The sequence below is a fragment of the Ixodes scapularis genome, unplaced genomic scaffold, assembly GCF_016920785.2.
Source record: "Ixodes scapularis isolate PalLabHiFi unplaced genomic scaffold, ASM1692078v2 PGA_scaffold7__128_contigs__length_106722199, whole genome shotgun sequence".
Taxonomy (NCBI): domain Eukaryota; kingdom Metazoa; phylum Arthropoda; class Arachnida; order Ixodida; family Ixodidae; genus Ixodes; species Ixodes scapularis.
Genome location: NW_024609882.1, coordinates 16,946,011 through 16,959,851, shown reverse-complemented (window position 1 = coordinate 16,959,851; position 13,841 = coordinate 16,946,011). Strand labels below are relative to the sequence as shown.

The following is a 13,841-nucleotide window of genomic DNA, read 5'->3' as shown; positions in this document are numbered from 1 at the left end:
TAGTTTGATAGAATGGACAGAACTATTTTGGCCAGCGTTCTCTACTGATTTGGCGGAACATGGGCAGCTAGTAACAGCTGTAATGAATACGGCGTTTCTGGATAGCTGGCTGGTTGCAGGTTTGTATCTAAAACTGGCCGTAATTTGACTTTTGTTTTTCGTCTGTCCCAGCACGTTTTTCTGTGTGCGGTTGGGGGAGGGGGGGGGGGGGAAGCATTTATGTATATATTTTAGACTGTCAACACATTACCATTAAAATCTGCTGAGGAGTCTCAAGTAGAGAAAGGACGTGAGCAGGTTTGCTTCAGAAACGACTGCATCGTTAAAATTTTTTAAGCGGGCACATGAGCAAGCAGCCATATGAGGGAAATGGAAGAAATCAGAAACACGCGACTATTATACACAGGACTGCTGTGTCTTCCTGATAGCTGTCTGTGCCTTCGGTAAAAGGGGGGTGAATGGTTTTACGACTTTCAACAATTGTCGGCATCTTTACAGGCATGCGTGGAGCTATTGCCCATCCATGTAGGCGGGCAGCCGTGGCGTTTCCCCTTTCTACCATACTTTTCCGCTTGTTTTCTTTTCAGCCGTATATGTCCACATGATGTAAAAACAATTTAAAAAAATATTTACAGTGCAATTTATTTATAACGACAATGAGAAAACCCGAAATTTCAATCGTTATAACTGATTACCATTGTACCTGGACTAGATAGAAACTGATTGTTTCTAACCTAGAAACTCAAGAAACTAATTGTTTCTAGTCTAGAAACTCAAGAAACTGATTGTTTCTAGTCTAGAAACTCGAGAAACTTTCCGTTATAAATGGTACATCGTTATATGTGGCATCGTTCTAAGTGGATTGCACTGCATTTGCTTTATTGCTTTCAAACTTTGTCGTTTTGTTTTTATATGGCACTTTTTGGGCATAAGTATAGGTAATAGCACAGCTGTAATGAATAGTATGGGCATACATATAGTAGTATAGGTAATAGTGCAGTCATAATGAATAGCGTTGGTTCATATTTCAAACTTAACTTAGCTGGCTACCACATTTATTAGAAAATGGTCGGGCTCCGATTCTAAAAACATGGAGCTATCTTACAGTACATATGGCAGCTCTACAAACTTTTATAGGCTTTTTGAGTTATCGAGAGCAGATTGATTCATTGAGTTGCATGCCACTCTTTTGAATACATAAAAACTACATTCAAAGTTTTTGCTACTTCGGCAAGAGTTCCCTAACATCTAGATTAACAACCTCTCTCTGTTGGTGAAAATCCTCCAACAAAAGAGGAAAGGGGGGAGGGAAGAAGGGAGAAAAAAAGCAATGAGAGAAAAGAGGGGGTCATCCAAGCTGGCAAAAGTAGCAAAAGCACTAGCAAAGCTGCTAAAACTGTTTGATGCAATGCAGAAATAAACGGAAGAGGGGAGTGCCGCGTAACAAACCTGGTGTCCGCACACAAGGCCGTCAGAAGGAAAAGCATCCGCATGTCGAAGAACTGCAAAGTTGACGGGAAACACATTTTTTCTGGTTAGTCTTTGACGGCAGCAGCGTGAAAAATACTGCCAGGCAAACTAGCGTTTAACAGCAAGTACCTTGACGTCATGTGGTAAGCTGGGACTGCCGTAAAGCTTCAGCCGAAGCATGACCCCTTCCACGCACCCGTTACTGCTGCGGGAGTAGAAAAAAACAAAAAACATCATTCAACCTTTTTTTTTTAGGAATGCAGCATGAGTGGTGAAACTTTACAAATTGCACAAGGTCGAGCTCATCTGCTATCGTGACCTCGAGTCATACTAAAGCTGATGGAAATTACAGTGACGCATTGCAATATTAAATTCATTGACACGTTTGTTACTGAAGTATGTTAATGCATGAAACATTCCTCCACAAACGTGCCACAGAATGATTACTGGTGAAGAGAGAAGATAATTTCTTGCCTGCATGTTCGCTGCACCACAGGACTGTTGTAGATCAGGTTGCAGAGAGCCTTCTGGGCCTCCACAATTACTGGAAAGAAACCGTCCCTCCGAGATTATTCAATCTTGGCATGCCCTTCCATGGCATGCCCTTTCAAGGAACATTGCACGACACTGTTACTGTGAGCACGACAATCTCTGCACTTTACTTGTAAAGAGTATTGGCAGGCATCAAAATTATTCGCTTAATTTAGTGCCCCAAATTAAAGCTTCAAACTCCAGGAGCAGTTTTTATGATTGCCCCTCCATTCTAAAAAAGAACAATTGGCCACCAGCAGAAAAACTGCATTAAGACAACAGAATCTGGCCGATGCTAACCCCTTTTAGTTTCATTTAATTAATTTTACTTCGAAGGTATCTAGCAGTGCACGACATAAGGAAGCGGGAAAAGTCGCATTGTGTACTCAACGGCCGCCTATTCGTCTCATACACAGGTGGCCAGAGTGTGGCTCATGAGCCACACGCAAGTCTTCGAGCATCCAAGTGCAGTCCGAGGCTCCCTGGTAAGCCTTACGTCGGACCAGATGCATGTTTCACGAATAAGAATGCACAATACAGAAACATAACGACCAATCTCTTTATGAGTGGAATTGACTGTGGCCACCAACTTCACTTGCTGCAGCTCTACTGACAACAACGAGCAGGAGCACGTCACGTGTTGTATCCGAGAGCAGACAGCGCTCCCTACTCCATGGCATTGTGCATTGCAGTGAGAGTGAGCGCCTATGATTTTTTCAAATTACGTATGGCTCAGGCCGTTTGCGGCACGCCACGGAGGATAGGGGAAATCGGTAATTGGCTGCAGGGTGCAATAACGCCACAAAGAAATGCAGCAGAGTGATGTCTTATTGGTTTCCAATCGAGAAGTCTCTGCGACGAAAGTGGGTCTGAGCAGTCCGATACGAACGCTGGCTCCTAGCGTTCTCGTCGTGCTAGAAAACAATTCACACCCTGCTAGCAAATAAAACCTTCCATGCCATTCTGCTTTGAAGCGGCACCTGGGTCACCGTGTCGGCGGATCGCGAATGCAGCCCCCACGGAAGGTCTCCTCAAAGGCAATGCCGGCGGGTCAGATGCAAATGGTGAATCGTCTGAAATCTCGTGCTGAAAATCCTCAAACATTTGGCGGTCATTGCTTGACTAAGACAAGCTTGATGAATCAAAGTGAATTATTTTCCAGAGACAATCGCGACAGCCTTTCGACTGCTTCCGACGCTGGGCGAAACAGGTTCGAGCTACACGTCTGCTGATGTTTAAGCAACATCTGACGTCACAACGAGATGGCGGACCAGTAAAGTTGCAGGTTAGTTTCGGTTTCGGTTATATCGTATTTCTATGATTAAAAATTATTAAAAAATTTGTGGGGCAATTTATTTGCTGCTCTAGGCTCAGTTTCTCGTGCTCCTCCAGAAAATGTGTTTACTTAAAAACGTTTAAGTTGACGCTGGAGCTTTCCTTTAAAATTGTTTGTTTACAGCTTTTGTCATGTGTCTGGCTACCCTTGGTCTTGTGCCTCGCTCTGGCCAACGCTTACCCTTGGCCTTGTCCTCCTTGAAGCCCTCGCAGATGACGTCTTCCTCTTCGACGGTGAGCTCGGCCGTGTGAGCGAGCGAGGCCAGCACCTCGGGGGTGAACACCTCTTCCAGATGGTCCTTGTCACGGCTCAGGACGCGCAGCGTCTCCAAGCACGCCAGGTGGCAGTTCTCGCCCGCCGGCTGTTCCAGGAGCGTGATCAGCGTCGATACCAGGCTCTGGAGAGAAAACACAAGATCGGCGGCATCCTTGGACGAAGTGCTGGCAATCAACACCCAACGAGAACAAGGGTAAAAAGAAAAAGGGTGGTTGTACTCTCATAAGACTCTCATCGCTTGGCCTCACGCTTTAGTGACAAATAAAGACTCTGGGGTTTCCTGTCATCTCCCTTCCCCAATGGCCGTAATAACGGACGCAGGTCGGAACACTCAGCCCCCTTCGCTGTGGGCTTCGACCTGTTTGTGAAGCGGAGGGTACCTTGTCTTGGAGGGCCCTCCTCTCACTCTCTCCCAGGGGGCCTTTTTCCGTCCCCCCGCTCGGATGCGGATCACTGCTGAGCAGACAAGCGAGGAGGTTTCGCCTCTTGTTTTCCTGCTTTCGAGACAGGGACTCGTCCGGTGAATGCGAAAGAAATAGGACGTGCGTCGGCGACTTTTCCGATGCCTCACCGATCTTGGCTCTCTGGAACCCCGCGTGTCTGGCTGGTAAAGAAGGGCTTGTTCTTGGGTGGCATTCAAAACGCCGAAAATCAAAAAGCCCGGAATGCCGAAACTTTAGACACCGAAAATTCACAATGCCGAAAATACAAAACGTCGAAAATTCAAAAAGCCGAAAAGTCACAACATTCAAACATCAAAATGCCGAAACATCAAAATGCTGGCATCACCTAGTTATAGCAGAAGATAAAGTTTCTTGGCAAGACAAATTTTCTTGGCAATGTGATCAAAGTTAGTGGAGAGGTTCCGCCGGCCGATGTGCACGCGCTTTTGCCCTCTTTTATAATAGCCATGAAAGGTTGTGCCCCAGTATAGCTTCTCTTTGCATGGTTCAAGCCTTCAAAAAAGGAAAAATATATGTCTGCATATCTCATCCTATAGCAGAGCGATTCTTCGTTTATTCCATTTCAGACAGATAAGTTGTGTGCAATTCCTCGAAGAAAGCATAGAAAGTCAACATTGTCCCGGCTGCCCACAGCAGCTGCCAAACAATTTCCGCACAACTTCGCTTCTTGCTTGGTGAGCGGCGGGGTTGGCCTCTGGTCGCTCCCTCAATGTCGCCTTCAACTCTAGCTCGTTCCCTTTTCATGTTGGTGATGAGCCGGAAGACGCTTGCGTGGTGTCTGCCAACCAATATCTCCCATCGTCAATGCCATGCCTCAACGGCGTTGTTGCCCCTTGGAAATCCGTTCTGAGCAAGGGCAAGCACATTCCAGAGGGATGGAAGGAATACCGGTGGACTTTGTATGATCACGGCGGTGTTACCTCTAGCAACACGGCGGCGTGATTTCCCTAGCAGGTAGTTGTCCTCCCACCATCGCAGCAGGTCAGAGGCTTCTTGCGGGAAAAGTGGTTTCAAGGAGACATAGGCATCTCATACTTCTTCGGTGGGGAAGAATGAAAGGTCTGCAAGCTGCCTCACCTTGATGGCAAAGCCACCTACATCATTTTTGTAGAGCACTGCCAGTCCTAGGTGCTGCACTCTCCTCCATACTGGTTGGCAGAAGTGGAACAGACAACCATGCACATCCGACGACGGGAGCAACGACCGAATAGCGTTGATTGATGCCAGTTCAAAGCCTGTACTCACAGTTTTTGGATTTAGTGCAAGTTCCATATCTGCGGCAAAGTTCAGCACTACTTCGAAGAGCGCCTCGTATGCCATCTGGGTTCGTCGAGTCATTAGGAAGTAAACAAGAAGGGAACACGTGGCCATGAAGATAACCGTGAATTGTGTATAACCGTTCGAAGAGCGGCGACACAGTCTTAAATGTTCCGTCCATGAGCCACGTTGGAGCATCAACCAGTTTCCTAAAGTTTTCATCCGTGAAACAAATTAAGAGTCAAGCTCCATCTGCGCTGGTGCAGTTGCACCGCAGAAACTCCCGGCCATCTAAAGTTGTTCTGAACTCGCCCTCGATGATGAGCTCCTGCATGGCAGACGGCTCGTGTGGGCAGTCCGCTTTCCACTTCCTTCTCACAATCTGGCGCAAGGCTTCAGCGCTTGGAAGGTGCTGCCTTGAAGACGCTGCCACATCTGCCGTGACCTGCTGCACAATCTTGACGGGTGCCTTGCCCGAGGCCGCCGCTTTGATCCGTTCTTGAGCACGAAGAACTGTAGCTCTGCAGATATCCGGAGCATGGCTTGAGTGGGTCACCGTTTTCGAGATGGTCTTGTGAGTACCTTCTACGGGAAGGTTGGTAATCACTCTAGCGTTGCATTCGCCTCGCTTCTCGCACCTCCAATAGTGCCTAGAACCTACTTTCTTGTCAAGCATGTAAACAAAACCGTCTTTGCAGCTAAGTTTTGCTTTTCCTTTCTGGGAGTACACCCCAACTGCATCTTCGTCCATTTCTCTCCGAATCAATGAAGTGATTACTGCCGCACATTGCTGCTGCTTTTGTACTCTGAACACTGAACAGCGCTGTTTTTTTCTGCTGACCAATAAGAGCTGTCCTGTCCGACTGATATGCCTAGCATTACGACAGATAGAAAAATACGAAATTTTACATCAGGTTAATCTACTGATACTGGTGCCTTTGCAGAACGAGTTAAACAGGTTGGTGTCAGTGGAAAGTGGTCTCGCAGAAAACTAACAAGTGGTAGTCACAAAGCGCGACATTTCTTTTTTTACATGGTTTTTGGTGGTAAGTCTTTCCAAAATTTTGATTTTTCGGCAGTTCAATTTTTCAGTGTACTGACGTTCGGCTTTTTAAAATTTGGCCTTTTGATTTTCGGCATTTTGATAGGGACCCCCTTTTCTTTCCATGCCAGCCGGGGGGGGGGGCAGGGAAAGGGGGGGGCATTTTGGATGGGGACATAGTAATTATTCTTGACAGTGCTGTAATAAATGCTCTTGGACTCAGTCCTTAATCTGGTACGTGTGTTTTCTCCTCCACTATATTTGAGATAGTCAGACAAGGTGATCGATCATTGGCACTGATGGAGGTGATTCATCGAACCGACCCACGGTAATATGCCGCTAAACATTGTCTATATTACCACAAGGATGTGGGGGCCACTCTACTAGGTTTGACGTCTCCTTTGAGATCGCCGCTGCTGTTGAGATGACCCTTTGGTTACTTCTCGGTACCTGTTAGTAGCTAGCACATCCCACAAGACCCGGAGTTTCTCTCTTTTAACCCTCGCACCAATGCTCCGCCGTGTTCCCCTGCCTCCTTAGCAGATCGGTAATAGTTTTTTACAAGGTAGTACTGCCCTCTTCAATTAAATAATTTATGGCACTATGCGCATTCCTGGTCCCTCGACGCTTGTTTCCCCTTCTGCAAGCATAATATTATTCAATATCGACAGGTTATTTGGCATAGGTTAGGAGCCAGTGGCATAACTGGCAATTTTTATTTTTATATTTACTAGGGGGTGGGGAAGGAACAAACGGACGCACCAGCCCCCCCCCCCCCCCCCCTTCCCCTCCCCCTCTGCTGGCTAAGTCATTGGTAAGAGTTTTGTGCTTTCAGCTCACATTCAGCAAAAGAGCATAACACTGTAACTGCCAAAAGGGTAAAAGTTCTAGTGCAACCGACTTCTTTCGGAAATAAATTTATTCTGCTCGCTAACATGCGTCCATTGAAGCAAAGGTCCTGTTGGCAGAGTGTCGAACCGATATTTTTATCGGTTCGGTTCGGGTTCGGGTTCACAGCTTTCGGTTCAGTTCCGGTTCAGTTCCGGGGCGCAAAAAATAACGGTTCAAACCGGTTCGAACCGGTTTGAACCGCTAAATTGATAATATATTTTCCGCGTTGTTCTGTCAATATGCACTATTTAGGCCGTGAAACTAACTGCTGTAAACGGTCTGATTTTTGCGAGGACTTATTTTTGAGAATTTCGCGAATCGCCTACAATCCGCGAAAAATGGGTCCCCGAAGAACTTCGGTAAAATGTAAACAGATTGAAATTTATATTGAGATTCCACCGCGTCGAGAAAATTTCAACCCGCGAATTATTCCGAAACTTCAGCTTTGACCTAAATCGCGAAATATTGAGCCCACAAAAAATAAGTCGTTTACAGTATAAAGTTTTTTTTTTATCGTTTGTTCAATCAGTTTTATTTTCAGGTACAAAAATTATAAAATTCTGTTATTTATACCTACACAACGAGAAAGGAAAATCTACATTAACATACAAAACGTCGTGTTTATACGACTCAACATCCCTTCGTTTGCCAGAGTCACATACATTGTACCTGAATCGAAATGTTTTCGCGAAGGGAAGTAGGTTGCCTAAAATACCCGTGATTCCTACAACTTTGTATCGCAGTATTAGATGTTGATTCGTGGTTTTGCCCTTGAACTAAGGAATTCATTACAGTGAATAAAATCATGAAATGGGCAGTTCGTCACCAAATACACCATAAAATGTGTTTTATGGAATAAGTTTCAGAATATATATATATATGATGACGAGACGACTGAACTCAAGGCAATATAATTTTCAAGATGTCACGAAAGTCCCGGGACAAGTCCTTCCAGTCTATATTTTATAGAAACACTAAGCGACAATCGCAATGCTTGTTTTTCTAACTAGCGTTGTTTGCTCTCAGCAGCATGATGCGGGCGACGAATCATGCGAAAAGGAGTGGCTGAAATTGTTCACTCTAACCTATGAGCACCTTCGTACTGAGATCGAGTCTGACCTAAAACAGTGCTTACCCATGTGAACATTTTATTATATTGGATAAACTGGCATAGCCTGGTTCTTGAGGTTTGCTCTTGACAAAATGCCGGTCAATTTTATTTGCAAATAAGCACCACCCTCGCTAATTGATGATTTTTGTTAAATAGAACAAATTAGGATTTCATGCTCTACTCAATTCGGAAGCTACTTAATTGGACACTTTCTGAGAGTTTAAGTGTGCAATCGTCATAGTTCCACCATTCGTTCCAGTAAAAAAAGGCGATAATAAAAACACATAAAAAACGCGATAATAAACTTCTATATATTTGAGAAGTTATATATGCGTGAGGAACACATATAGTTATTTAAATTAGCTTCAAAATAAAAAAAAAACATTATTTAAAGCTTTTCCAAATCACCTATAACGTGTCTATTGAGGATAAAAGCGCCGGAAAAGATTTGCAGAACATCTTTCAGATAATTTAAAGGTGCATTTACTTATATATCTTTGAGGTGACGATCTTCTATTTATGCTGCCAAATCTTCAGACAGGAATTAAGTATATTTTTATTATCATCGATAAATTGGACTTTATGAAGTTCACATAACCGCCTGAGACCGACACGGAAGGACGATACTCGAAAATACACCAGCTGTTGAGTCTTCGGTAACGTGCTTTTGTTAGCTGTTTTGCAGTGTAAAATACTGGGTTGCAGGGTATGCCAAAAAACACTGTGGTCACATGATATATCGGAAGGCAAATACACGAAATGTGCAGAAATAAGGAGATGACACGCAATTTTTTCTAAATAATCCCTTACACAATGCTTTACTGCAAAAAGGAATGCATGGAAATGCATAAAATGATATTCCTAATTAAATATAGATTCCGCGCAGGGCAAACAAAGATTTTTAGACTCCTAATATAAATCACTTTTGGGCATCAGCTTGCTTCAGCTCGAAACGTCGCGAGATACTACCTCGGGAGGCTAATGTTACCTTAGGTTTTACGTGCACTTGTTTTGGGACCTTACTTCACGACTCTGTTCTTTATCAGTCATGTGCTCCAACATCTCATTAGGCTGCCGTATATCATCGCGAGACTGCTATATATACTACACAACTTTACACCTTGGACGTCTACTGCTGGTGTTGCGAACGTCGCACTTCACTAGAAAGCTGAAGTATTTAACATGGTTTGCACGTGACGTAATCTCACTAGATACTGGTTGTCACTGCGAGTTGTTCTTACTGAGAAAATCAAATCCGATGGGGCAAAATGCACGCTGCAAAAGTTTTGCGCTCAGTGCAAGCTGTGTATTTGAGAGGCACACATTTTTCTTGTAGGTGCATCGTCGTTAGGCACGGCACGAGTATCTGGCACGGCGAAAACGTGCTTTCTGGCAAGAGTGTTTTTACAAATAAAAGTTGTACCAACTACCGATCTGTCACTATCGTTTCCAAACGACGCTTTCTAGTCTGCGCCGAAAATGCGGGGCAGAGGAATCTTTACGAAACAGTATGCTTCAAAACTACCCCCCTCCCCACTCCCTTTCTTTTTTTAGTTGCTCCTCAAGATACTTTTTATTCCTCAGGGATTCCCTACTCCGTACTGAGTGGTGTTCACTCGACAATTATATTTGTGTCACTTGTTAACAGTAATTCTTCCTTGCTTTTACTTTGCACCAAACTGTGAAGGATAAACAAAATACAGGGCGATCGAAACTTGGAGAACTTGAGAACGACACTCATGTGAGACTTAGAGCGGCTGCCAACGTTCGGCTATCCCCGTGAGGCCACTACGATCTTTCTTTAGAGGTATCCCTCCCGTACACACTAATAGTTCCATGTAACGTCGGACTAATACGTCACATTTACACCCTTTAACACTTCTATTCTCGGTACAACTTTCTGAGGCAGTTCAGCAATAACGAAAACACGTTTGGGAGCCTCAATGGTGTGCATACATGTAAAATGGGTCGTGCAGCATTTTTTTTTTTTTTTTTACCTTAAGTTCAATAAATACCGCCAAGTTGTAATCCCTGACGTTGATAACTTGCAAAAGCATCCATTAGTTTGCCCCTCCGCGAAATGGCAGACAGTCGAAAGAAAGAAATGAAACAGGTTTCCCCTCCTCAACTCGCAATTAGAACTATCAGTCACGTGATCTGATCCTAATATATGCACCGTCAATGTTTATCATAGTCATACGCAGGGTTGGCAAAGCAGAGAGCATGGGCTAATCTTCAGGTATAGTTTTAGTTCGGCTATAATGGGGCCCGAGCCCCACTAAAGCGACAAACAGAAACAAACGACAGCGGCTAGCCTTAAACCAGAGAATTTCGCGATTTGACAGGCTTTGTAGAATAAAGAAGGCTATGCTCAGACACGAGTATCCTGCGCACGACGGTACCAGTTGCAGGCTTGTAAACACTTGTGCAAACTTCGCGAGCACCGAACAACTCAAAGCCATATAAAGGTACCATCGCGAACATGCTGCATGTGTCTGAGGCTTGTCGCTGTCGTTTGTTTCTGTTTCTAGCTCTTGTGGGACTCGGGCCCATCATAATTTTTGAGTTGAACACGAGCCGTTACCCGAATGTTTGGCGATACTGGTTGTCATGAACCAGAGCATTCGACTCGGGATCATGACAATCGAGTACATCATGGTGTCACGTGACTCTCAGTGCGAAGTTGTGATGTCATGTGACGTCACGGTATCAACAACGTTAATAGATCTAGCGACGTTCTCAATTTGAATCGACTTAACGCGGTGAGTCATGTGACGTCACGGGGTCACGTGATGTGACATTACTTGACAGTATGTCTTGACATCATGACGTCACGTGACGATGTGACACATGGCTAGTCATAGTGCCAATAAGAAAGAGCCGCAAAAAACCAGGATTTATTATACATTGCAATTCTGTATATGATGATTTGATCAATACGTAGAGGAATACACGTGCCAATTTTTTATTCCCAAATAATAAATTTGTAATACTAACAAAAAAAAATACCGTGAATTGTTATGAACCGGTTACCGTTATATTTTTTTCCGGTTCAGTTCCAAGATGGCGGCGAAGATTTCGGTTCGGTTCAGTTCTGGTTCGGCTAAAAATAACGGTTCTGTTCCGGTTTTCGGTTCGGTTCGGTTCCGGTTCGACACCCTGCCTGTTGGGTTGGACGTCAAAGCAGTGTGTACACTGAATGCCATGCATACCGGGGAATCAGGTTGATACCAGCACAAAGAGTAATTTGTACAATCGACATCAAAAAGTCATACCTTTCTCAGTGCAACTTCAAATCCGGGGAACTTGAAGACCTGAGCATTCTATAAAATAAAGACAAAAGGACGGCATTACTTTGATTTTTTTTTTATAACACGATCTAACAGACACACGTTTCAATAGGTGTGAAACGGCTGAAATATTTACGAATGCGGTAAATATTACATAAATAAAACCTACAAATAAGCGAGCACATGTAGGCATCAATGTCACACCGGCACTCATATGGGTTCACGAACAGAACGGACTATGACACTACAGCAACTTCGTGCGCGTAGCCATGCAACCACCAGTCCAGATTTCTTTATAGACGCGTAGATTTGCGGCTTAAACGTAAGAAAACTTGCCTTTTCGTTATATTCGCGCAAGATCTTGGTGACATCGTCAAACGAAGCGGTCCGAAGCCTCTCAATCTCGGCTTGGTCCATCACTGAGATCGCCGTTCGCACCGATGCCGCTATTCACCTGTTAGTAGAAATAAGTGGCGAAGTAAGTAAACATCTCTCTTAATGAAACGTTTTTCTGGTGATTGAACCAGGCTTCAATGCAAAATTCAATTGAAAGGAAACAGCAACCAGCAAGAATTTGAACGCGCGGTATCGACTGTCAGGACAACCATCTCGTACCGACTACCCTGCTATCAAGTAATTAGTTCTAGCTCTGTTGTGTTTGAAGCCGTACCGTGCGGATGCGGCCAGTCGTCTAGCAGTCCCGGTTGTGGAAGAAACGTGATAAATTACCAACTATGAGGCGGCGAATGCAATCCGGGATAATCCGGAGTACTGCAAAAGTGAGAAAGCGGATCAACGTGTAGTGCAAAATATGGCCGCGGCGTGAGAAAGGCGCTTCAATCGGATGAGCAGTAATAATGGATAAACGTAGTTGGCTTTTTGTTTAAATTGGGTGGCTTTTAGCGGAACCTAGCGTATTTTGTTTTTACTTAAATGGAGGACCAGCAGAAATATTCTTCCGCCTGGCGGAAAGTCCTCCTCGCCCTCTTTCTTCTTGTATAGGCTCCTTGCACATGACGTCATTTCCGATACCCTCCAGAGAAGAGGGGGAGAAGGAGCTCCCCTCTTATCAGGACCCTCCTTTGTGCCTTCCGGATTTGCACAGGCGTCGCTATTCTCCTCCCAGAAGATTATAGAAGATTAACCCGTCACTCAAAATTCTTACAAAAGCAGCTTCCCTCTCCTCCTTTTACTTGGTGTGCAAATGTGTGCAATGTGACGTCAATGCAAGGAGCCTATTGTAGCACGGCGAGGCGAGGGGAGAGGTCTCCTTTTGCGCCGGCTTCTTCTGAGAGGATCAGCCGAGAAAATCCCCATTCTGAGCGACGGGCGATCGGTGCGGCAGCACCGACCTCGTGACTCAGAGGTTGCTTCAGCTCCTATCGCGTAATCTGCCCCATTTTTTGGCGCTCACCAAGCCTAGCCCCTCGGGTGTAGGTTTTACGGAGCTGCAAGGCTGCGCCCGCGCAGTCACCGAATTTCCGCTGTCGAAGGTCTTTAGTTTAGCCCGTGGCAAAGTAAACGCATACTTGAGAGCTGCGATGCATCCCCGCACCTAGGGTGCCTTCATGTGCGCTTCGCATAGGGCGATGCCAACTGCCCGTTTCCCTTTCCCAGACCCTCCCCCGGCGCCATTTTGGTTCTCCATTGTTTCGCCGTGCGCTGGAAAGTGGCCTTTGTGTCCATCGGTCCTCCCATCCGAGGGGGGAAAACGCTAATCCCGCCTCCGTGGGTTCCACAACGCTGCTCCGAACTTGTGAGATAAGGTGCTTGTTTCCGGGAGGGTTATAAGCCCCACGGATTATCGCCGAGAGCCGAGATGGCTGCTGGTCTGTCGGCGAGTGGTATTACAGAGGATGGCATCACCCTAGCAAAGCGCACATGAAGGCTCCCTACCCGCACCCATTGAAGGAACGTTTCGTAGATATTTTCGGTTGATCAAGGAGCTCAAGACACATGCGCGAGAAGTGGTGACTTGAATATGTAAGGATGACTCACATCTTCACAAAACGTTCCATTTTGAAAAAAAACGGCTTATCACGCTCAAACCTGCCTCAAATTGGGATCGATGGAGAAGAGAACGATGTATTAGGCGCGGGCATCTTCTAGAAGGTCTCTGTTTTCTAGCAGCGAGCACAAACATTGTGTGCGTAACTCACACTATATGATGGCC

The 13,841-nt window shown here is 45.2% G+C and overlaps 1 protein-coding gene across 2 annotated transcripts in view; it reads right to left on the bottom strand.

Annotated features, from left to right (window-relative positions):
• The window catches only part of LOC8032860 (synembryn-A), a 38,702-nt gene extending 26,221 nt beyond the window's left edge, over positions 1-12,481 (bottom strand). The window contains exons 1-7 of one of the 2 annotated variants that reach the window (XM_029986687.3): positions 12,339-12,481; positions 12,005-12,122; positions 11,654-11,701; positions 3,518-3,734; positions 1,945-2,014; positions 1,600-1,675; positions 1,450-1,502 (exon numbers count right to left, since the gene is read on the bottom strand). In XM_029986687.3, coding sequence (XP_029842547.1) covers positions 1,450-1,502; positions 1,600-1,675; positions 1,945-2,014; positions 3,518-3,734; positions 11,654-11,701; positions 12,005-12,085 — 545 coding nt within the window. In that variant the 5' untranslated portion in view covers positions 12,086-12,122; positions 12,339-12,481. The remainder of the gene's footprint in view (positions 1-1,449; positions 1,503-1,599; positions 1,676-1,944; positions 2,015-3,517; positions 3,735-11,653; positions 11,702-12,004; positions 12,123-12,338) is intronic. The other variant, XM_029986688.3, reaches the window with a different exon arrangement.
• Between the last annotated feature and the right edge of the window lie 1,360 nt (positions 12,482-13,841).